The 25,616-nt window shown below is 42.8% G+C and overlaps 1 protein-coding gene across 1 annotated transcript in view; it reads left to right on the forward strand.

The window, feature by feature from the left end:
* NEK11 (NIMA related kinase 11) overlaps positions 1-25,616 on the forward strand; it is a 356,448-nt gene that overhangs the window by 235,168 nt on the left and 95,664 nt on the right. The window contains exon 11 of the mRNA XM_036894778.2: positions 9,461-9,621. Within this exon, the coding sequence (XP_036750673.2) occupies positions 9,461-9,621 (161 nt within the window). The remainder of the gene's footprint in view (positions 1-9,460; positions 9,622-25,616) is intronic.

The following is a 25,616-nucleotide window of genomic DNA, read 5'->3' on the forward strand; positions in this document are numbered from 1 at the left end:
CTATGGAGAGGAGAAAAGTTTCAAGGATCCTAAGTCTTACAAAGGTTTTTGTATCCTCGGGGAGACAGGCAAGGAAGACAGGGTTTCAGAGCGGCCCTTCTACTCACATACAGTATGTGATACCAAGGAAAGTGGGTTGGAGGCAGTGTACATCTGGGCGCCAAAGAGCAGTAAGGGGAAGGGCGAGCTTCTTGCTTGTCTTCTGACCTTGAGCAGGAATCTGGACAGCAAAGGAGAAGAGATGTGGTGATGTGTACTTTGTTTAGCTTTAACTTGGTTTTATTAACAAATGGCATTAGAGAGGACAAAAGTTTAAGTTTTCAAGGGTGGCCATTTCGAGACTCCCAGAGTTAATGAAATTTCAACAGTTAGGCCTTAGAAAGCTTTTGGGTGGTCCCTATTATTGTGATCAGCTTTTCTGTATTTCACAGTGGGAGAAGGCAGGTCTGGGGAAGTGGGTTGCAACCAGGTGATACTGGGCCTTGGCTGCCAAATGGAGGAGTTTGTACTTAAGTTTTATTGGCAATAGGGGAGCCATCGATGGGAGGGAGTGACATGGTGAGTGCCTTGGGCAAGACCTGTGGCAGCCTGTGTCAGACTGGAGATGACCGCAAGAGCCGGGTGTCAAAAGGCATCTGGAGGCCGAGTGTGCTCATTTCCCTGGGGACTGTCCATATTCTACCTTGGCCTGGTTCAAACATCCTTTGCAAATATTCTACTGCAAGCCTCCTGCCCCACTAAGTGTGATGGTGAATGCAAATTACAGTTCCTACCCCTGGGCCCAGAGGGGGGCTCTCTGTAATGAAATAGAGATGCGACAGCCATTTGGAATATGGAGTAAGAGCCTCTCTAAGACCTCCAGCTGGGCCCTTGGGACCCACACAGGGAGATGACTCACTGTGGGAAATGACCCCTGCTCTACAGTGTGCCCTGCCCCCGCCCTGACTTCTGAGGGCCGCAGAGCAGTCCTACGGCTGCCTGGAAACTGGGACAGCATGAGAACTGTGTCCTAGGCCTAGCTGATGACTCACTGTTATAATCCTGATAAACTATTTCACAGTTTGTAATGGAGGGAGATGGCTTTTAAAATTGAAAAGGAAAAATTAAATCTAATGTATGTTGAGATTTAGAAATTGTCACATGCCTTTTCCAAAACAGTAAAGTTTCAGAGTCAGTCCTTTTATTCTAACAACATCAGGGAAGGTAAGCCCCGTGGTAAGACAGACTCTTTGAGCTCCTGGGAGAGTGGGAAGCTGGGTTCACGGAAGGCTGGCCTCCTTGGTGGAGCAGGGCTGTTTCTCTGAAGGACTGGTCGCCTCTGCCCTACAACTGCGGTCCCCAGTTCTGCTGTCGTGTTGGCCTTTTATGTGTAAGTGCTTCTTTTACATGCCAGTAGTTATGTAACCTGGACTTCAGTTTGGACCCCAGTGCCTAGGAGACTGGGGACTGAGACCATTGGCTCGAGCCACAGCTTGTCTGGGGCTGTCTTTATAGCTGGTGTGCAGGCTTCCCTCTCTTTCTCACACACCGAGTCAGGTGCCTCCCTTAGTACTGCTGCTCCAGACAGCAAGCCCAGCCTTTCCACCTTACCAAGCATCTGACCAGGTCAGCATCCCGCAGAGCACATGGCCTTCCACCATCTTGCTCATTCTGGCCTTCCCCCCACCACCCACCTGCTTTCCTTCCCTACCTCCCTCCTGAAGCAGGGGCAAAACCCTCCTTGTCTCTGGCAGAAGGGTCGTATTTTCTTCCCCTACACTCCTGTGAGGTATTTTTCTAAATACTTAGATTCGGTATGAGAACTAAGAAAATTAACATTTCCACCAGCTGAAGAAGTAATAATGGTCATTTATTGAGAACCTGTTATGTATGTGCTGGAGACTATGCTAGATAGAGCATTTTAAAAAGCCTTTGAGCAGGGCGTGCAGATTAGACCTCCAGAGATAGAAAATTTGGTTGTCTACGATATAACTGACATCCAACAAATGACCCACTTAAGTGTATCCATAGATGTGGATGTTACTGTTGTCTAGAAAAACAGAGGATTAAGTTTATTATATAAAAGAATGTGACCTTGCTGACATCTAGCTATTTTTCTTAAGGGGTGTTTACCTCATTGCACAGTATCACATTTCATAAAATTGTGTTACAGCCATGTTAGGGTATAATTATAAAAGCCTTTGGTTGGATTCCTTAGAAGCAGAGCCTGAGATGGTTATTCTGGTGCATGTGTTTTACTGACAGGGAGCTCTTGGATTGGGTGGGGGATACGTCTGGACGCTGAGTAAGGATGTGGTCTCAGCAGAAGACTAGACACAGCTTGATCCTGCAACCAGCTCTGGGGTGTGAGTGACAACACAGAGTCAGCTCCACCTTGAGTCCATCTGTCACTGGCCAGAACTGCACTCCAGGGTAGGGGAGATGCTTAACTTCCTTGGTAAGAGAATTCTTTCTTCTGAGAGCATTTGTCTGGACAAGGGGGCATCTGTGTTCTGTTGGGAGTTGTGGGCTTAATTGTGTTCCTCTAAAATTCATATTGCTGAATTTAGGATTTCATTTGATGAAGCCTTACCCCTGATACCTCGTAATAGGACTGTATTTGAAGATAGAGCCTTTAAAGAGGTGATTAAGTACCAATGAGACTGTTAGCGCGGACTCTAATCCAATCTGACTGGTGTCCTTATAAGAAGAAAATAAAGACACACAGAGAAACACCCGGGGCACCAGTACAGAGGGCCAGCCACTTGCAAGCCAAGGAGAAACCAAACCTGACAACATCTTGACCTTGAACTTACAGCCTCCAGAACTGTGAGAAAGCACATTTCTGTTGTTTAAGCTGCCCAGTCTGTGGCGTTTTGCTGTGGCAGCCCTGGCACACTAACATAGCAGCAAACACTCACAGCAGGTGGAGGATGAGTGTGCAAATTATATTTTGGAGCATTTCTGGTAAGGAGGTTTGGGTAGGACATCTACACCCACTTTATAAATCAGAAAACTGACCGTAGAAGTGAAGTAGCTTTCCCTATGTCACACAGCCAATAAACAACAGAGGCCAGATTTGAAACATTGGTCTGACCTTCCAGTTTTTCCTCTTACGCACACAATTCTGTATTACCCCTCCTGATGGGGGGCAGTCTATCTCAGAAGCAGCAGACATCTCTAGGTAATTTGGGTTCAATTTCCGTCTTGTTATCTGAATGAGACAGGGCAGAGACATGGGACAGGCATCATGATTAACTTTCCTGAAAATGCTGAGATATGAATAGCATAGTAAGAACAGGAGGGACTCCATCTTAAGGCCAAGATTCCATTTTAAAAACCAGAGAGTTGGGCAGTAAGATTCTTAACATATTTTTTGATAATCAGCCAATAACCTATCTTAAGGCAGGGCAAGCAGTCCTAATATGTTCCCAGTGCTTGAGGGTCTCCACTATCTTGGAGAACAGGATCATTAAATTCCTTGTGTCAAGTTTACCTTACAGAGTATCTAGAAGACTGACTGTGGATGGTGACATGTGTCTCACCAGAGACAGACATCATGAGATCACACGTCAAGCCTACACCCAACAACCCCCACAACCTTTTGCTCCATTCTTGAAAGCCTTAAAAGACAGAATCCTAAGCCCTTAAGTGCATGTCCTCTCTGAGGTTGCCTGCACTCCCCAAATAGACAACACTATTTGTCCCCACCTTACACAAGACGGAGTTCCTAGGGGAAACAGGCATCTCAGCACAGACAGTGTCTTCATATAAATCCTTCTCAAGGCATTGTCATTTACACTGTTGTTTTGAGAATGTTGTAGTATATTATAGATTTCCTCTACATATGAGAAAATACCTTTATTTAAAACGTTTTTCTTAAAAAATGAATTAGGGTCACTTTTTTTCACACTCACAAATGCCATTTTTTAGGAAAATAAGAAATTCTGAAACCTGCCTTGTCAGTGTAATAATAACTATTGTCATTCCGAGAACTGTCACCCTCAATTTGTAATGGCGGAACATGGTCTTTGAAGAGGCCACATCAAGATATAATAATAAATCAGTTTGTCCTTATTATATAGCCTTGGTTCAGTATGTTCTGGCTATTTTATTGTAGGCATTCATTTATTGAACAAGTTGGAGTGTCTGCCTTGAACAGTGGGTTGGAGATCCCAAGAACAGGATATCATGGTCTTGCCCCCCAGGAGCTTATCTACTGGGGAGATCAGTAGAGTCCTTTTATCTGAGCAGACATTAAGTGCCAGTCATTCTGATAAATTAGTCATTCTCAAATTTAAGTGTGTGTCAGTGTCTCCTGGAGGGCTTGTTAAAATGCAAATTGTTGCACCTTCACCCCAGTTTTGGTTAAGTAGGTCTCTAAGGCCTGACAATTTGCATTTCTAAGAAGATCCCAGGTGTTACAGTCACTGCTTTTCTGGGGACTACCTTTTGAGAACCATTCTGCTAAGCTCATTACATGCATTTGCTCAAGGCATATGGATGGCTAAAATCGTTTAGGATGGTCGTGGGGGCACAGGCTGAGGTTTTCCCTCCACATAACCAAGTTCTTTTAAAGCAAACTTGTTATGCCTTCAGGCAAAGCTTTTGTTTCATTGGCTTTTTAAAAATGCATTTCCTGATCATTGTAGAAGTTCAAAGAGCTGGTGCAATAATAGAGGGTCAGGAACTTCTCATCAAACAATTGCACTTGTACGTCATTTTCTTGGAGGTCCTATAAGAGAGCAATAGTTCTCCAAGCCTGTCGCCAGACTAGTGGCATCATATGCGGGCCCCACCTCAGGCTACTGAATCTGAAATCCTGGCTTGGGGCTCAAGAAGCTGCCTTGGCAAGGCCTCCAGGTGATCCTGAGGCACATCCCGTCTCCAGTGCATCTGAGATGGAGGGCAGTGACACTCGGGCTAAGTTTGAGGGAGGGCCTCTGGCATCCAGTATTCCTAGCTCCTTTAAGGAAATTTATCAGGTTGACTACACTTGAGTTTTTCTATCTTTTAAGTCAAATAAGCCTCACTCTCATTATCTGAAAAATGAGATAAAAATGTTCTAGTCCAGATGAATAATTGTTGGACTCAATGATCAAGTGGAATAATGGATATACATGTGCTTTTACAAACTGTAAATGCTGTAACTTCGGACTGCTCACTCATAGCTTTGTTCTTCCCCATTAATTTAATGGGAATGACTGTCCCCTATAACTCCACAGAGATTGTCAGTAGTTGAGACAATTAATGGCCCAATTTGAGCCCTTCTAAAGTGAAGTTTATTTCTTCATTTTTTTTGGCTGTATCATGTAAAGGCTTGAAGGCAGAGAGATATTATATTATTATGTATTTTACTATAGTGCTTCTATATAGTTTATACTAGTATTTTTATTTGAACTAGTCACATTCTAGAGCAGTGGCTTTCAAATTGTGGCCCCTGGACCAGCGGCACCAGCGCGTCAGACATGCACATTCTCAGGACTCACCCCAAACCTTCTGGGTCAGCAGCTCTGGGTGGGGCCCAGAGATCTGGATGATAACAAGCCCTACAGGCGATCCTGATGCTCTCTTAAGTCTTATAGGAAGGGACTTACCAGGGTCTTAATTGAAGGGTCTGAGAAGGAGCATCCTTTTCCAGGAACAGGGTGGGCACTTCTCTTCTCCAGCATGGATTTGCAACAAGCTCAGGCAGCCATTACTGGACTCCTCCATGCACGCAGTGTCACTGCCCACCCAGCAGAGCAGCGACCTAGAATGCTGCTTCAGTGCATCTGTTAAAAGGCTGGCTGCAGCATACTAGGGAATTGAAGCTATTTATTATAGACCACTGTTCCCTCACTGACAAGAGAAATAGGCCTTAGTTAATAAGGGTGCAGATTGTCAGGCATATGAAAAACATGCTGCTTAACAAGCACAGTTTGAGCAGACTTAGCATTTCTTTTGGCTTTTTCCTTTGAAAATTAGCCCTTTTCTGGGCCACACCCAGTTAGTGGTGCTTGCTTAAGAAGTACTGGAGATGAATTCATGCCAGTCCATCTCGTGTCTTAGGCATACATGGTTGGATGTCACTTTGTCGCTGATCATTGCTTTGCTTCCTCTGCTTCCTGGGTAGGGATCCTTGGAAAGAGAGGGAAAGGGACTAAGACTGTATGCAGAAGACCCAGCTATGGGAGGTGGAGCTTAATATTTAGCAAGAGGATGGTTTGTCTGTGTTGTATGATTCAGCCAGCTGCCTGCTTTTATAAATAAAGTTTTACTGAAATAAAGCCACTGTCATTCATGTTTGTGTTGTCCATGCCTGCTTTCAGACTACAAAGAGTCGGGCAGTTGTGACAGGACTGTATAACCTAAAATGTGTACTACCAGCTCTTTACAGAACAAGTTTGTTAACCCCTATTGTAGAGTTTCCCTCTAGGCTGCCCAAAGAGAGCCTAGATGGAACCAGTGGACGAAAAAGAAAATGGGAAGAGAACATAGTGGTCAGATGCTTACGGGTCCCTCTGGAGCCCAGAGAGGTGTGATTTCTTACTGCCCATTTGAGTTGAGTGCTATATGGATTTTGAAAAGTAATTCTATTATATATATATATATATGTATATATATATAATATATACATATATATATATTTGTGATTATATTTCTTCCTATTTTTGAGCATTAAAAGAAAAACTACAGTTTTATGTTAAATGTAAGTTAATGAACATTTATTGGCTACATACCATGTGTACAGTGCTTTGCATCCATTTGACTATTTAATGTGCAGAACAATTAGATGGGTACTATCACTCCCATTTTACAGATGAGAAAACTGAATTGCAGAAAGTTTAAATGATGCCTAACGATATGGAGTTGATGTTACAGCCTTGACTTATGTACGGTCTTTTTGATGCCAAAGCCAATATTCTAAACCAGTGGTTTTCAAGTTGTGGGTTGAGAATCAGTTTAGCAAGTTGAAACTTTAAAAAAAATGAATTTAAAAATTCATTTAAAAAAAATGAATAGAATGCAAAATATTAGAATGTGTCATGTGTTGTAGGGGTAAATGTTGATGTATGAAACTTTTGTTTCAACTATAGAGATACAGTGTATCAGGCAACAATGTAAATGATATTTCTTACCGAGTCATAGTCAAGTTTGAAATAAAATATTCTTGCCTGAAGGTGGAGGAGGGGATGATCAGAGAGCAGGAGGGAGAGCATATGAGTGAGTAAATGAATGACAGAGAGGCTCAGGGCGAGGGAGAGGAAATGAGAGGGAGCTGGGAGGTAGAGTGGACAGCACTGTGAGGGACAGAGAGATTCAGGGAGTAGGGAGGGAGAGGCGGAGGTCACATGGTTCAGTCTACCATTCAACAAGCACATGCCCTTACTCGAGGGCAAAACTGGATATCTGAATTGTCCTCTTGGTAGACTTTAGTTTTCATATACTTCTCTTGTGATCATCTTGGATTGAATAAACATTTTTATAAAACATGGCCCTTATGTGCATCTGGTGCTCAACTGGACATCAGTGATTAGAAGAGAAAACAGGCTGTGTTGGAGTTAACTGATTGGCAAAGGCAGTAAATAAATATATATATATATATATGCTATACTTTTCATCCCTGTAACTTATTTATTTTATAACTGGAAGTTTGTACCTCTTTATCCCCTTCAACTATTTCTTCCATACCCCAACTCCCCTCCCCTATGACAACCACCAGTCCATTCTCTACATTTATGAGTCTATTTCTGTTCGGTTTGTTCATTTAAAAAAAATATTCCATGTATAAGTGAAATCATATGGTATTCATCTTTGTCTGACTTATTCACTCAATCTAATACCCTCTCAGTCAATCCATGTTGTTGCAAATGGCAAGATTCCATTCTTTTATATGGCTTAGTAGTATTCCATTGAATACATGTACCACAACTTCTTTATCCATTCATCTATTGGTGGACACTTAGGTTATGTCCATATCTTGGCATTCTAAATAGTGCTGCAATAAATAGGGGTGTGTATATCTTTTTGGATTAGTGCTTCTGTTTTCTTTGGGTAAATACCCAGAAGTGGAATTGCTGGGTCATATAGTTTTTCTGTTTTTAAATTTTTGTGGATCCTCCATACAGCTTTCCATAGTGGCTGCACCAATTTACATTCCCACCAACAGTGCTTGAGGGTTCCATTTTCTCCACATCTTTGCCAATACTTATTAGTTCTTTTTCTTTCCTTTCAATACTAGCCATTCTTTTGCATATAGTGTCCAGTTTTACCAACACCAGTTATTAAAGAGACTGTCCTTTCCCAATTGTATATTCTTGCCTCCTTTGTCATATATTAATTGACCATACAAGTATGGTTTTCTTTCTGGATTGTGTATTCTGTTCCATTGATCTATGTGCCTATTTTTGTGCCAGTATCATATTGTTTTGATTACTATTGCTTTGGAGTATTTTAAAATCAGGGAGCATGATACCTCCAGTTTTTGTTTTTCTTTCTTCAGACTGTTTTGGCTATTCAGGGTCTTTGGGGATTCCATACAAATTTTAGGATTCTTTGCTCTAGTTCATTGAAAAATGCCATTGGTATTTTGATAGAGATTGCATTGAATCTCGATTGCTTTCAGTAGTATGAAAATGCCCACTGTTTTAATGTGGCAGGTTATCATTTCGTAATTTCCTCCTCTACCCAAGTATATTTCTCTATTTCTAGGCCCCCATTAGCAAATTGGAGTCGATATCAGTGTATGTTTTTGTGACTCATTCTGGACCTTTCTTGGCTGAAATCATTATAAGCACCAACTACATTTTTAGTTAGTATTAACATCATATCAAGTAACTTAGGTAACCATCACCTTAAGTAGGTGGTCTTTCCTTTTGTAAATAATAAATACCTAAAAATTTGGTATACATGTGAGTAAACTTACCCAGCATGAACTCCATCTCAAAAGCCTTCATAAGTCTGTTGGAAGAGAATTGTAGCATTTTCCTTAGCTTGCTAAAATGCCATTGCTATTATATCATCCATCTTTCTTGTTCTTACCACTGTTATTTTCTTTATAATAGAAATTCCTGGGAATAGTGTTGACATAGTTCCACTCAACTACCTCTGCAAAACCTTTATGTGGGTGTGTATTAGGGCCCTGCACCCATGGCATCTCATCCTGCTTTTGCTGCTATGTACCTTTATTTCTAATAAGGATTCATGCCTCCAAATATAAAGGATTCAAAGGAGATCATTTATTTTTCATGGTTTTACTCTTCCATCTTTGAAATGTGGTTGCAAATAGAGTCATCCCTTCTTTACTCTACTGGCTTAATTTTGTTGAATATTTATTACATTCAACTAGATACTTTCAGGAAGCTAAGATTAATCTCTACATTCCATGCAAGCCTTGTAAGCAGAACCACAATATGTATCTCTGGGAAAACATGGGGAATCCTAGCCTCATTATAATTTTAATGACTGGTGGGACCTGATTGATTATTCTTTATTTCAGAGATCCCAGAAGACCCTCTTGTGGCTGAAGAGTATTACACAGATGCATTTGATTCCTGTTCTGCAGAAAGTGAAGAGGAGGAAGAAGAAATAGTGTTTTCAGGACTGGAGGAAGAGGTCAAGGATGAGGGACCCAAGACTGCTTACAGAACAAACCAACAGGTACCTGCTGTTACCCAACAGAAATAGTGCAACTGTCCCAGATACTATTGGCCCAAGACTTCCCAAAGGGAAACAAGGAAGTCTTAGAACCTGGAGTGGGGGCTGGGAGGCTAGGGTCTGTCATGAAGGCTCCATGTGGTAAGTCTTGATTTCTGAGGTCCAGGGGCAACCCATGGAATTCTGAGAATCTGGTCTGGACCATGCTTTTGAGGGAAGAGCTAGAGTACCCAGTACTTCCTCAGGTAGGAGGATGGTACACACTATGCTGTATACTGAGGAGCACCCTGTGTACAGCTGACTAATCAACAGTACAAGTGTCTCTTTGGCAGAGAAAAGGAAATTTTAAAAAACCTACTTTTCTGCCTGGTAATCAGATTAGTGAGTCATGTTCCAGTGTGTGAATTAGCTCTGGGGATGAGGCCCAGAGATCCTGGGCTTAGGGGTGGTCTTCTGGGCACCCCCAGCCTCTCCTGGCCCACCTTACAGTCAGTGCTGCAGCCTCTGTGTGCAGGCCCTTCCACAGATCTCTCTGACAACAGTAAGACCAAGCCCAATCTGGGCCATTGGCCAGGAAACAGTTCTGACATGGAGTTTCTCTGTTGGATGTTTGCAGGAAAGGGAAAGAGCAACAGGAATGTGGAGAGAAAGCAGATGACTTTGGGCAATTCATGCTCATATACTTCATTTTCTTTTCTTTTCTTTTTTTATTTTGTAAAATTATTATTATTATTATTTGTTATCATTAATCTACAATTACATGAAGAACATTATGTTTACTAGGCTCCCCCCTTCACCAAGTCCCCCCGACAGAACCCATTGCAGGCACTGTCTATTAGCTTAGTAAGATGCTGTAGAATCACTATTTGTCTTCTCTGTGTTGTACAGCCCTCCTGGTGCCCCCCCCACATTATGTATGCTAATAGTTATGCCCCTTTGACCCCCTTGTCCCTCCCTTCCCACCCATCCTCCCCAGTCCCTTCCCTTTGGTAACTGTTAGTCCATTCTTGGATTCTGTGAGTCTGCTGCTGTTTTGTTCCTTCAGTTTTTTTCTTTGTTCTTATACTCCACATATGAGTGAAATCATTTGGTACTTGTCTTTCTCAGCCTGGCTTATTTCACTGAGCATAATACCCTCTAGCTCCATCCATGTTGTTGCAAATGGTAGGATTTGTTTTCTTCTTATGGTTGAATAATATTCCATTGTGTATATGTACCACATCTTCTTTATCCATCCATCTACTGATGGAAACTTAGGTTGCTTCCATTTCTTGGCTATTGTAAATAGTGCTACAATAAACATAGGGGTACATCTGTCTTTTTCAAACTGGGCTGCTGCATTCTTAGGGTAAATTCCTAGAAGTGGAATACCTGGGTCAAATGGTATGTCTATTTTGAGCTTTTTGAGGAACCTCCCTACTGCTTTCCACAATGGGTGAAACTAATTTACATTCCCACCAGCAGTGCAGAAGGGTTCCCCTTTCTCCACAACCTCGCCAACATGTGTTGTTTGTCTTTTGGATGGTGGCGATCCTTACTGATGTGAGGTGATATCTCATTGTGGTTTTAATTTGCATTTCTCTGATGATTAGCGATGTGGAGCATCTTTTCATGTGTCTGTTGGCCATCTGAATTTCTTCTTTGGAGAAATGTCTGTTCAGCTCCTCTGCCCATTTTTTTATTGTATTATTTGCTTTTTGTTTGTTGAGGTGCATGAGCTCTTTATATATTTTGGATGTTAACCCTTTATCGGATCTGTCATTTATGAATATATTCTTCCATACTGTAGGGTACCTTTTTGTTCTATTGATGGTGTTCTTTGCTGTACAGAAGCTTTTCAGCTTGATATAGTCCCACTTGTTCATTTTTACTTTTGTTTTCCTTGCCTGGGGAGATATGTTTATGAAGAAGTTGCTCATGTTTATGTCCAAGAGACTTTTGCCTATGTTTTTTCTTAGGAGTTCTATGGTTTCATGATTCACATTAGGCCTTTGATCCATTTCAAATTTACTTTTGTGTATGGGGTTAGACAGTGATCCAGTTTCATTCTCTTACATGTAGCTGTCCAGTTTTGCCAGCACCATCTGTTGAAGAGACTGTCATTTCCCCATTGTATGTCCATGGCTCCTTTATTGTATATTAATTGACCGTATATGTTTGGGTTAATGTTTGGAGTCTCTATTCTGTTCCACTGATCTGTGGCTCTGTTCTTGTGCCAGTACCAAAATATCTTGATTACTCTGGCTTTGTTGTAGAGCTTGAAGTTGGGGAGTGAGATCCCCCCAACTTTATTCTTCCTTCTCAGAATTGCTTTGGCCATTTGGGATCTTTGGTGTTTCCATATGAATTTTTTAACTATTTGTTGCAGTTTGTTGAAGAATGTTGTTGGTAATTTGATAGGGATTGCATCAAATCTGTATATTGCTTTGGACAGGATGGCCATTTTGAAGATATTAATCCTTCCTAGCCAAGAGCATGGGATGAGTTTCCATTTGCTAGTGTCCTCTTTAATTTCTCTTAAGAGTGTCTTATAGTTTTCAGGGTATAGTTCTTTCACTTCCTTGGCTAGGTTTATTCCTAGGTATTTTATTCTTTTTGATGCAATTGTGAATGAAATTGTTTTCCTGATTTCTCTTTCTATTAGTTCATTGGTAGTGTATAGGAAAGCCACAGATTTCTGTGTGTTAATTTTGTATCCTGCAACTTTGCTGAATTCCAGTATCAGTCCTAGTAGTTTTGGAGTGGAATCTTTCGAGTTTTTTATGTACAGTATCATGTCATCTGCAAATAGTGACAGTTTAACTTCTTCTTTACCAATCTGGAGTCCTTGTATTTCTTTGTTTTGTCTAATTGTCATGGCTAGGACCTCCAGTATTATGTTAAATAACAGTGGGGAGAGTGGGCATCCCTGTCTTGTTCCCGATCGCAGAGGAAAAGCTTTCAGCTTCTCGCTGTTCAGTATGATGTTGGCTGTGGGTTTATCCTATATGGCCTTTATTATGTTGAGGTACTTGCCCTCTATACCCATTTTGCTGAGAGTTTTTATCATGAATGGATGTTGAATGTTGTCGAATGCTTTTTCAGCATCTATGGAGATGACCATGTGGTTTTTGTCCTTTCTGTTGATGTGGTGGATGATGTTGATGGATTTTCAAATGTTGTACCATCCTTGCATCCCTGGAATGAATCCCAATTGGTAATGGTGTATGATCCTTTTGATGTATTTTTGAATTCGGTTCCTAGTATTTTGTTGAGTATTTTTGCATCTATGTTCATCAGGGATATTGGTCTGTAATTTTCTTTTTTGGTGACGTCTTTGCCTGGTTTTGTTATTAGGGTGATGTTGGCTTCATAGAATGAGTTTGGGCGTATTCCCTCCTCTTCTGCTTTTTGAAAAACTTTAAGGAGAATGGGTATTACGTCTTCTCCCTATGTCTGATAAAATTCCAAGGTAAATCCATCTGGCCTGGGGGTTTTGTTCCTGGGTGGTTTTTAGATTACCGATTCAATTTTGTTGCTGGTAATTGGTTTGTTTAGATTTTGTGTTTCTTCCTTGGTCAGTCTTGGAAGGTTGTATTTTTCTAAGAAGTTGTCCATTTCTTCTAGGTTTTCCAGCTTGTTAGCATATAGGTTTTCATAGTATTCTCTAATAATTCTTTGTATTTCTATGGGGTCCGTCGTGATTTTTCCTTTCTCGTTTCTGATTCTGTTGATGTGTGTTGATTCTCTTTTTCTCTTAAAAAGTCTGGCTAGAGGCTTATCTAATGTGTTTATTTTTTTCAAAAAACCAGCTCTTGGTTTCATTGATTTTTTCTATTGTTTTATTTTTCTCAATTTTATTTATTTCCTCTCTGATCTTTATTATATCCCTCCTTCTGCTGATTTTAGGGCTCATTTGTTCTTCTTTTTACAGTTTTGATAATTGTGACTTTAGACTATTCATTTGGGATTGTTCTTCCTTCTTTAAATATGCCTGGATTGCTATATACTTTCCTCTTAAGGCTGCTTTCACTGTGTCCCAGAGAAGTAGGGGCTTTGTGTTGTTGTTGTCATTTGTTTCCATATATTCCTTGATCTCTATTTTAATTTGTGCATTGATCCATTGATTATTTAGGAGCATGTTGTTAAGCTTCCATGTGTTTGTGATCCTTTGTGTTTTATTTGTACAATTTATTTCTAGTTTTATACCTTTGTGGTCTGAAAAGTTGGTTGGTAGGATTTCAATCTCTTTGAATTTACTGAGGCTCTTTTTGTGGCCTAGTATGTGGTGTATTCTGGAGAATGTTCCATGTGCACTTGAGAAGAATGTGTATCCTGTTGCTTTTGGATGTAGAGTTCTATAGATGTCTAATAGGTCCATCTGTTCTAGTGTGTTTTTCAGTGTCTCCATGTCCTTACTTATTTTCTGTCTGATGGATCTATCCTTTGGAGTGCGTGGTGTGTTGAAGTCTCCTAAAATGAATGCATTGCATTCTATTTCCTCCTTTAGTTCTGTTAGTATTTGTTTCACATATGCTGGTGATCCTGTGTTGGGTGCATATATATTTATAATGGTTATATCCTCTTGTTGGACTGAGCCCTTTATCATTATGTAATGTCCTTCTTTATCTCTTGTTACTTTCTTTGTTTTGAAGTCTATTTTTTCTGATACTAGTACTGCAACACCTGCTTTCTTCTCTCTGTTGTTTGCCTGAAATATGTTTTTCCATCCCTTGACTTTTAGTCTGTGCATGTCTTTGGGTTTGAGGTGAGTTTCTTGTAAGCAGCATATAGATGGGTCTTCCTTTTTTATCCATTCTATTACTCTGTGTCTTTTGATTGGTGCATTCAGTCCATTTACATTTAGGGTGATTATCGAAACATATGTACTTATTGCTATTGCAGGCTTTAGATTCATGGTTACCAAAGGTTCAAGGTTAGCTTCTTTAGTATCTTATTGCCTAACTTGTCTCGCTTATTGAGCTATTATAGACACTGTCTGGTGATTCTTTATTTCTCTTCCTTCTTATTCTTCCTCCTCCATTCTTTATAAGTTCTTTGTTTTATTCTGTGCTCTTTTGTGTTTCCTTTAACTGCTTTTGTGGGTAGTTGATTTTATTTTTTGCCTTTAGTTAGTATTTGTTCGGTCTGCTTTCTTTCTGTGATTTTATTTTCTCTGGTGACATCTATTTAGCCTTAGGAGTGCTCCCATCTAGAGCAGTCCCTCTAACATACCCTGTAGAGGTGGTTTGTGGGAGGCAAATTCCCTCAACTTTTGCTTGTCTGGGAATTGTTTAATCACTCCTTCATATTAAATGATAATCATGCTGGTTACAGTATTCTTGGTTCAGGGCCCTTCTGTTTCATTGCATTAAATATATCATGCCATTCTCTTCTGGCCTGTAAGGATTCTGTTGAGAAGTCTGATGATAGCCTGATGGGTTTTCCTTTGTAGGTGACCTTTTTCCTCTCTCTAGCTGCCTTTAAAACTCTGTCATTGTCCTTGAGTTTTGCCATTTTCATTATTATGTGTCTTGGTGTTGTTCTCCTTGGGTCCCTTCTGTTGGGAGTTCTGTGTACTTCTGTGGTCTGAGCGACTATTTCTTCCCCCAGTTTGGGGAAGTTCTCAGCAATTATTTCTTCAAAGACACTTTCTATCCCTTTTTCTCTCTCTTCTTCTTCTGGTACCCCTATAATATGGATATTGTTCCTTTTGGATTGGTCACACAGTTCTCTTAGTATTGTTTCATCTTTCTGTGCATCAGCTGCTCTGTGTTCCTGTTTCCTGGTTTCTATTCCATCAATGGCCTCTTGCATTTCATCCATTCTGCTTTTAAGTCCTTCCAGAGACTGTTTTATTTCTGTAGTCTCCCTCCCTACTTTGTCCTCTGAAGCTCCACCAGCATGGTTATGACCTTTATTTTGAATTCTTTTTCAAGGAGATTGGTTATGTCTATCTCTCCAAGCTCCTTCTCAGGGGTTTTCTCTGTGATTTTTGGTCTGGATCAAATTCTTCTGCCTTTTCATGGCGATAGAGGTAGTTGTGGGGAGCTGGCACGTGTGTCACCTTAGAGAATGTCCCTTCTTGCTGGTTTGTGGCCTTCCTTTCCTGGGAGAACAGCTACCCCTAGCAGCTTGTGCTGGGAAGCTGTGCACAGAAGGGGTCTCTGTTTCTTACACAGCTGCTGTGAAGGAAGTTCCTTGCATGGTTGGTGTGGGCATGGCCAGCCTCAGGCAGCTGTTCCACTATGGCGGGGTCATGCCAGAGCGGGAACTGGTGCAAGGCTGTTTATTGCCATGAGGGGCCTTGGAGCTGCCCTGCCACCCAGGGGCTTAGGATGCCCGGAGTTCCCTGCATTCCCATCTGCTGAGCTGATTGTGCCAGGATGCCTCCGTACAGCTGTGGGTCCCTGTCCCTTTAAGAATTTCAAAAATCACTTGGTTTTCTTTGTCCTGGGTGTGTTAGCTGCGGGGACCCGTTCACAGGTCCTACTGTACTGTTTCCCTAGTTTCCAGCACCCCACACACGCACTGTGTCTGCAGTCCACGGTGCACATGGCTAGGGCTGGCTATTTAGCAGTCCTGGGCTCCCTCTCCCTCCCTGCTCCGACTCCTCTCCTCCCTCCAGGAGCTGGGGTGAGGGGCGCTTGGGTTCTGCCGGGCTGTGGCTTGTATCTTACACCCTTCATGAGGCACTGGGTTCTCGCAGGTGTGGATATAGTCTGGCTGTTGTCCTGTGTCTTCTGGTCTCTCTTTTAGGGATATTTGTATTTGCTGTATTTTCAAAAATATATACGGTTTTGGGAGGAGATTTCCGTTGCTCTACTCATGCCACCATTTTGAGTGTTATTATCTTCATTTTCTTTTTATGCTGTAACTTAGTAACCTTCCAGTCCTTAGCTTCCATTAGGGACCCATAAGGGAACTGGGAACCATTAATCTATTAAATTAGAGGTCATTTGAGGGGCACCTGTGTCAATGGAAAGTTAATTCTAATGAAGACTAAGCAATACATCACAATAATTAATAAATAAAACCAATATGTTCTGAAGTTCTATATAAGAAAAGGAGATGGGGGCAAGGAGAAGAGAACTAGATGGTGTAGAGCTGAACCAAGAAGGGGATGAGAAGGAGAGAGCGGGTGAAAGGACGAGAGGGAGAAACAGAGACAAACACATGCAGAGAGAAACACATAAGTGGTAAGAAAAATAAAGAGCTAAGGCAAGGGGCGATTCATCATCCCAAAATAAAAACACTCTCTTTATAATACTTCACCACTTTCCCCAATGGACTCTGGTGAGGCACAGATTGAAAACCCAATTTCTATTTGCTTCTGTGCTGCTGTCCAGAAAAATGGAGACAAATATCATTACAGCATTACAGAACCTAATTTTTGTGCCCATGGTTGCTAAACACACACTCCATATTTGCCCAAAACAACAAGTGATAAATTTTTAGCCACTAATATTGTTACTTAAAAACGTTTTTTAGTAAAAATAAAGGTGACTCACAAAACCACATGAGAAGCAGAACTTTGCTAGTTGCTCCAGAAGTCTTTGGCATTCTTGTTAGAGCAGAGGGGTGGAAATCAAACTGCCTGTTAGGAGTCTAGCCTTTGTCATTTGCAGGTTGTGTGATCTTGTGCAAGTTACTAAACTCCACTGTGCCTTAGTTTTCTAATCTGTAAAATGGGAGAATAATGATTCCTACCTCATAAAGTAGTTTTGCGGATTAAATAAGCAATCAATGTAAACTACTTAGAACAATGCCTAGAATTTAATAAATAACAATGAGAAAGTTATAATTAGTGATGAAGTTTCCCAGGCATCTTGTGGCCTTTTTATAGTACTTCCAAAACTCTTTGATGCTAAAATGAGATTTGATAATTATAGTATAAAAAAATATCACTTATTTCCTAGTGCATCCATCATGTATCATATGATAGCTAGTGATTGATTTTAAATAATCTATTGGGACAAGATGCTAAGGCCTCTCACCTACATATTGGTATTTTGTTTCACAAGGCCCTGTTAGGTAGTTTTTATTTCCATTTTCCAGAAGAGAAAACTGAGCTTTTAAGAGAAAAGTAACTTGCCTGTGGTCACACAGCTGGAAAAGGATCAGACTATTCACAAGCCAGTCTTTTTCTAGTACAGAAGGTGTATCAACCTGGAATGGATTTGACATAATAGAAACAAGAGTGATTTATTCTAGAGATAGATGATTACTACCCCATTTGCTTTTCCTAGTAGTTTGGCATAATTTCCCCCTCCCCCAAAGCTGTGATGGGTATGTATCCATTCCCTTTTCAGATTATTAGCAACACATAAATTACAGTTACAGAACCCATGCTGAGGCCCTGTCGCTGTGGCGTTGAGAACTGGGTGAGACCTGCAGCCACCTCTGAGATTTGCTCCCTCTCCCCTCTCACCGGTCCTGCCCTTGACCCAGGTGTACCAGGGCCTACTTGGGTGGCCATCATACCTGTGGCTTTAATGAACAATCAGACCAAAGTTGGTTCTCCTTCCTTCAGATGGAACAGAAGTCACATCATTTCTATTTTGATGGAAAAAGTGCTCGCAAAAAGAAGAACAGCTGTGGGCTTCATTGAGGTTGATTGCTGAGTCCCTCGTGCCACCCATGGCAATCTTTTCAGCAGCAGCATCTCCAGAGTACAGTTTCATTAAGCACCCAATTATTGTTCATCACTAGTTGCATCTCTGTTGGGATAAGCAAAGCATCAATAGCACCTTTACCATAAGCCATTATCACATTATTGGTAGCTCCTCAGCACAGTCTGTATCACTGAATTGAAGCTGGCCTCTTTGGTCCCAGGAGAATGGAGTTGATAGCTGCCATCATGGTGGGCCTCTCAACAGCACTGGTGGGACCTGTTGCTGAGAAGCGGTTCATGTGCTGCTGTGATGGGCATGTCTGAGGGCTGCAGACTGATGGGTATTTTTGTAAACCCTCAGATCTCCCTGCCTTGACCATCTGTTCCCTCTCCAAGACTAATCAGTGTCCCACATGCACCAGTAAAACACACTGTAGATGACCCATACTGACTTAGCACAGAACTCCGTGGGAAAGGCTCTGTTGTTTGATGGATGTGGCTTTCATCAGTGCTTGTTTAAGAAGGCTCTTAGGACCACAGTGTTCATTCTTGCTAAGACGAAGGGCTGTTAAGTCTAATTTCTCTAGCTAATTCTGAAGTTTTCAATACATTTTTGCCAAATCCTCTAGTGATTTTAAGTTTTTTCTGCACAGTGAAGCATTAGAAAAAGCAGAATGATCTTGGAATGGTACCACAGGGGCAGAGACATGGATACAGGCTAGGCAAGACCTAGGTTCTACTGAGGACTCTTGGACCAGGTCATCGTGAGCATTGGTGCCTCTTGGATGTCTTCTGTTAGTGGAGTCATTAGTTTGATTAAATCATAGTTATTATAACAATAACACCTAATATTTCCAGAATGCCCATTCTCTGCCCTGGGCTTTATATGCTGGGTCAGTTCAGATCCTTTGCAAAGCAGATGACAAAATAGAATTAAAAATGAAAGAAAAATGCCTGTAAACTGGGCAGAGGGAGCCTCAAATCATGATGTTGGTCCACATCTTTGAGGGTAAGAACAGAAGGGAAGGAAGGGGGACTGGATAACAGCCTCAGTCTGTGGGGCCACTCTGAAAAAGTCTTGGCTCTGCAGATTGGGAGCCCCAGGGTAAAGACTACTGGAAGAGGAATCCAAATTGTGCAGGAATGGCCTGGCTCTAGCATTCCTGCCATGCTTGCATTGGCAGGGAGCTTCCAGGGAAGAGTATGGCCTTGGCATGGATTCTAAATGAGCAACTCCTTATACAACTTGTAGCTCTTGCAGAAATACACAAGTGGCATGGCTCCATGGCTGCCACAGATCCATTATTTCATTTAATTCTTGCAATGAATGACTTGTTGATGCATGTATTTTAGTTGAACTGCATCAAACTGGAATTTCAATGCCTGGAATTGAAATAAAGAGGGTAAGGGTGGGGGAAAAAAAAAAGAGAGAGCATAGGTTAGGGATTTCAGCATTTCTACCTGACATTTTAATCAAAAGGAGAGTGTTCTGGATTGAAAATGATCTGAGAACTGTACATCCACAGCCCTCACTGCATCTCAGTTCCTGTGTGTCTCTTAGATTATGAATCTCTTGGTGCTTGGAAGTATTGCCCTGGACTTAGAGTATTTAAAGATATGTGTTTTTCCTACAGTGCCATCCCTAAGTACAAGTCAACTATTTCACTTGGTAATCAAGAAAGAAACAACCTACTTTGTCTATAATTGATTGTTGTATTAAGCACTGACTTTAAAACTCAGATCCTCTGAAAGGTGAGTGCGGCTGCTGTGGTGCCCTCGCTTTGCCTTAGGGGAGGCTGGCTCAGTGGGGAGGAGGACTTCTCCCGGCGCACAGCTGGTGGGTGGCAGAGCTGGGCTGTGTGGCCCGCTTCTTAGCCACCCTTTTATACAGTCTTCCCCTGGAGTACCAGTTGCAGCCCCTCTTCCCCATGAGGATGGAGTAAGCACACTCAGCAGGAGGGGCTGCTGCATTCATTTTCAGGTCCTCTGGCAAGACCTGTTAAACTGAACAGGATTACAGAGTTATGGACAAGGCAAAGTTTGAAACCATTTTAGGAAAAGTGCTGAGTTGTGAAAATTAAAACAAAAAAAACCCCTGACTTTCACATCTGTTGGGAATATAGATTTCTGTCCTCCTGCTGTGTTTTGTTTTCAATTTTTATAGAAGGTGCCAGAAGTCTTGATTCTAAATAGCAGGACTGATTTGCCTGCTGTTTTGTATGATTTGACCTAATTAACTGAACTGCGTACATGGAAGAAACACTTTTTGTCTTGAATTGACCTTAGAGGTCATCAGTTCTCAGAAGCAGCCAGCCCTGCAATTAAGGCTGTTGAATCATTTCTCCACCTACATCCTGGCCTGGGTCCCAGGTTATAAGGCAGCCAGCCTTTGTGGCTGTAACAGTTTGATGCCATTCCTTCCAGGTAACAGGAGGCCCGCTGTGTGCTGCTGAAGGGGTGTCTGTGATGCGACAAGTCCCGCCCCTGCCCCACTGCCGGCTCGTTTCCATCATGCTTGCTCCCCTCCCCTTCCTGCTGATTCTCGTCCAGGATAAAGCATAGCTCATTGCTGTGACCACTGAGGGACCAGATGCGGGTCCTGAGTCCAAGACACAGCATGGTGGGCTTTCCAGAAGGCCTTAGTAACTAAATCTTTTACATCAGATCCACCATTCTGTTGAGGATAACACCTACACTTTTTGCCCCAATACCGCGGAATGGAGGGAAACGAGGGAAGGTGATGGTCGGATAAAGACAGAGCAGAACGGAGTGGGAGTGCAGTCTATGTGATCCTGTCGGTGTGGAGGTGCAGCTTGCCAGGCCCCCCTGGCCCCCACCTCGCTGGGGTGAGAGGAGAAAGCACAGGGCCTTGGGCAGGCAGGCTTTGTGAGGGGACAGTGCAGACAGTGACCTACCCTGTGCTCTGCGGGGCTGCCCCTGGAGCTGCTGGCAGGGCCAGCCGGGGGGTTCCCTTGGGGTTGCCTCCTCCAGTGCTGCCCAGTCCCACACCAATACCCTTCCCTCTGGCTGTCATCAGAGTTGGGGTCCCTGAATGTACAGGGCATGAGAGAGTATGCAGAGAAGAGGAAAATCCTCCAAACAGCCCTTGCAAACAAAAGGCTCATTCCACTATTCTGGCATTCAGTTACACAGACAAATTTAATTTTTTGATTATTTCATTCATCTAGAAACAGAGAGTGACTGCTCTCTCATGGTGCCCAGGCTAAGAGGAGGGAGCGTGACACAGAATAAAGCTGGGACGTTGCTGGAAGTGTTCTTCCATGTGCTCGGGAAGCACATGGGTCCACCTCATTCCAGAGACTTAACATCATGGTTTATGACACAGAGCTGCCCTGCAGTGAACCAGGGCCCTGCTGAGTCCTCAATGTGCCTTATCTGGTTTTATCCTCACAAACACTTTACTGGGTTAACAACCTCCATCCCATTTGCCAAATGAGAAAACTATGAAGTAGAAAGAATAGCTAATTTGACCTCAGTCACCCAGTCCATCAACAGCTGGAGCTCAAGCCAGTGTTTGCTCCTGTGTTACAGGAATACATACTCCTGTGGCAACTGTAGACATTTTGGGAAAGTGCAGAACTTAATGTAGAAGTTAGGAAAGGAAAGAAACAAAGATTTTGGCTCCAAAATGTGTGAAAATGAAACATGGTCTGATGATTTAAAATCATGTTGAAAACCCAGGGCCAAGTTTTCCACATATTCTGGGAACTTACATAGGAATAAAGCTAGAACTGGAGTTGGAAATAATAATCAGCAATAAAGAAGTATGTATCATGAGGGTTCCCTTTGGGAACTTGAAAATTCTTTCTCTTTTGTTCCGATAAATCTTCCTTAAATTGCAAGCCTTTCTTCCCTAGACTACTGGACATGTGATATATAAAGACATAATAGTTACTCAAGACCGAGTGAGCTTCTGGGAGGGAGGGGGCCGACAGGTGGGAGGCTTTTCTCCACACTGCTGGGCGCTGGGATGGATTGTAGCAAAGAGAGTGCGGGCTCAACAGCGCCTGGCAAATTCATTGCCATGTTCTTGGGTTTTCTTCTCTTCACCCTGTGTATCTCTGAAGTATGATTCAAATGCCTTAAGAGAACAGTCCTGGATACCTGTGAGTGTCTTTGAGACCCTGAAGCAGTCTCACAGACACTGACCTGCAGACCGGGGCGTCCCTGAGAGAGCCGCAGCCAGAAGGCTCCAGGAATGCAGAGCGAATGTGGTGTTAACAGCGGGCTGCAGACACACCGGCCAGTCACATTTTGGCACCTCTGGTCAGGGCCAGGCACTCGCGTTACAGGAGGCTGAGGGCCAGTCTGCAGTCTGGGTCTGGCTGCTGCAGCTCTGCGTCCCCTTCACTGTGCACACTCGAGGGCCTTCCTTCCTTGGCAGAAGGCAATGGGAGTCAAGCAGTCAGCTTCCCAATCTTAGAGGCAGCCTCCACAGAGGTGCTGCCAGCTCTGTCCTGTGGCTCTCTGCTAAACGGCATCCTCTGCCTTCCTATGAATTATAGATGCACATAAGCAAGCGCTTGGCTTCTAATGAGATCAAACTGAGATGTGAAGGTACATCTGAGTGTGCAGAAAATAGAAAAGGTCATCTTAGTGTTTTGTTTTCTGTAACTTAGTGACATTTTTCAGGGATGGTGGTGGATATGGTCTGAAGGAGAGTGGACAGTAGCTTAGAGAAGCAACTTGCAGAAAAGAAAGTGGGTGGGTTGTTTGGCTCATTCCTCTATACCTCATACACCTGAATGTTCTAGGCACTGGGTTTATGGTAGTGAGCAAAACAGGCACAATCCCACCATCGTGGATATCTCACTCGGTCTCATGTGCTTAAAAGGACTCCACAGATGGTCAACTTCTAAGGTGTGTCTTCCACTCTTCAGCTCTGTTTCCCCAGAATTCCAGACTCACATATCCAGTCTGCTGGGCATGGGGTTGGTTGGTGTGTGGACTTGTAACAGACATCCTGAATTCACTAACATACCCCAGCCCAAATCTGCTCCTCCTGAGTCAACCTTGACTCACATTCCACATCCAATCCCTTAGCAAAACCTATTGTCTGGATGTTTAGAACATGATCACTCCCTAGCACCTCTGCCCCTTACTGCCAGAGCCACCATCACCTCCCCAGTGCGCATGACCGCAATACTTCTAACTAGTCTCTGAGTGCTTCCCCACCCATATCTCATGCAAAGTAAGCAAAGTCCATTCGAAATGGCCTTCCAGCTCCCTCACTGCCACGTGGGAAGGTCTTGGGCAATGAAGGGGAGATGCAGGTTGGAGGAGCCTCATAGTGAGCAAGAAAATGCATGAGGTTGGAGTGGCCAGGCCAGCAGTAGGTGCATTGTGAAGGTCTTGTAAAGAGAGTGGATTGTAGTTGAGGTGAAAGCCATCCCAGTGAAGGGTAACTGGGACAGAGCCTCAAAGTGAATCTGTGGCAACAGCAATCAGAACAGAGTGACCGTGCTGGGTGGGGATCAGCTGGAAGGGGCACCCAGGACCCTAAAAGCTGGGCAAGTCACTGAGTGTGAATTCTACCATAATGAAAATAATACATCATCAACAATGTCAAGAGAAGAAAAACTATTAAAAAAGTACAGCAGAATTGTGATATTCTTATAGATGTGGTGACACATGTAAGTCTTTATTCTGCAGTGAGTCCACTTTGGCTGCCTGTGGCCCATGCATGACTTTTCAGCTGCAGGGAGGTCCTGAGTACATTCAAATGAGGGCTCTTAGGAAAAAGGTGAGTCCAGAATGACTGAGGGTGGGCTGGGAGGAGGGTTCTGTACAGCTTGGTTTCACCCTGTGGGGTAACTCTGATGAGTCAGCCTCTTCACACCCTCCCATCCGCTGACATAGGGACCCTTGCATGGGTGGATGAGCCTCAGCATCTGAATAAGAGGATGCTTAGCTGAGCTCCTGGCTGTGGCTGGAGCTGTGATGGAAGGTGTTACCCACTTTGTACATACATTCCTAGATCTCTGCTCGGGACAGTTCAGCAGGCAGAGAAGATGGTGTCAGTCCTGGCAGTGCACTGGGAGGCATCTGCTCCCACTCTTCTGAGCAGTCTCCAGCCAGTGGCAACCTCTGTAAGACACTGCGTAGCTGTGAAACTGCTTGTGTCTGTGTTGTTAGCTACCAAGCCTTCTCTGTGTGTGCCTTCGGGAGTCAGCATAACCCACCTGGCAGGGGACTGCTGAGGTGCTAGGTGCAGACAAGCAGTTGAGTTTTCACTGCCTCAGGGTGTGGAATAGAAAGCAGAGAAGAACCCTCTGGGAGGCTCCTATTTATCTAAAGATAAAATAGGTGTACAATTGCTACAAGGCTATTGGTGAAAAACTGAGTGCTCATCCCAAACAAAGGTCTATGGCTACTGCCTTTCATTCATTCGTGCACAATTAATTTCCCAAGGGGTACAATACTGTGGATGAGTTACCATTTTACTGGTGTCTTTGCTAGGTCTTTTTATCCATATATTTAGCTACAAAGAGAGCTGTATAAATTGTTTTCATTTACATAACTTTGTATTGGTTTATCTCCAATTTGTCAAGTTTCAGATTTGCTCAACATTTCTCTTAAACAAATGATTTGTTTCTCTTTAGCCACCTTACAGTTATTTTTCTCTCATTTGACAAGAGGACATTCCCCAGGGAAGTGGAGGAGTGAAGGATGCTGCCTCTTATGTCTCCTGGCTTTACCTCCCTGCCACCTCCATATGCAGGCTCTTCATCCACAGAAAGGTCAGGTGTCCTCACACTGGGCAAACAAACCCCATGGGATTAGGCTCCTCCTTGAGTGGGTCCTGTGGCTTGGTTGCCTTGGGATGGCAGAGCCTCTTTTCTGCCCTTGTTTCACCTTTTTTCACTGAAGCCTGATGGCAGCTTGAACTACACCCCATGATTAGAGTCTCTGGGATGAGTGACTGCCAGCAGCAGCTTGCTGCAGAAAGAGACCTCTTGCAATGCATTATCCACTCCAATGAGCACAAAGTTCAACTGGGTTCACTCCAAGATGCTGTGCATATTGGTTGTATAACTAACAAACAATTTTGAGCATTTTGTTTAACAAACAATTTTGAGCATTTTGTTTAACAAACAATTTTGAGCATTTTGTTTAACAAACACATAGTTGACATGTTCCAGGCAAGGATCTATGCACTTTACAAATGCTAACATTTAATTCTCCCAAAAAAACATTCTACATATGGGGAAATGCAGGCATGAATAGTTAAATATTCACTCAAGACACATGACTGGCAGATCCAGGGTTGAATTTAAACTCACCCTGACTTGCCTCAGAGTTCATGCTCCTAACCACTGGGCTGTGCCCTTTCTGTTGGTCCATTCTGCCAGAGCCTTTGCTTTGTGCCAGCAACCAGACTTCC

The sequence above is a fragment of the Manis pentadactyla genome, chromosome 14 (assembly GCF_030020395.1).
Source record: "Manis pentadactyla isolate mManPen7 chromosome 14, mManPen7.hap1, whole genome shotgun sequence".
In the NCBI taxonomy this organism is placed as follows: domain Eukaryota; kingdom Metazoa; phylum Chordata; class Mammalia; order Pholidota; family Manidae; genus Manis; species Manis pentadactyla.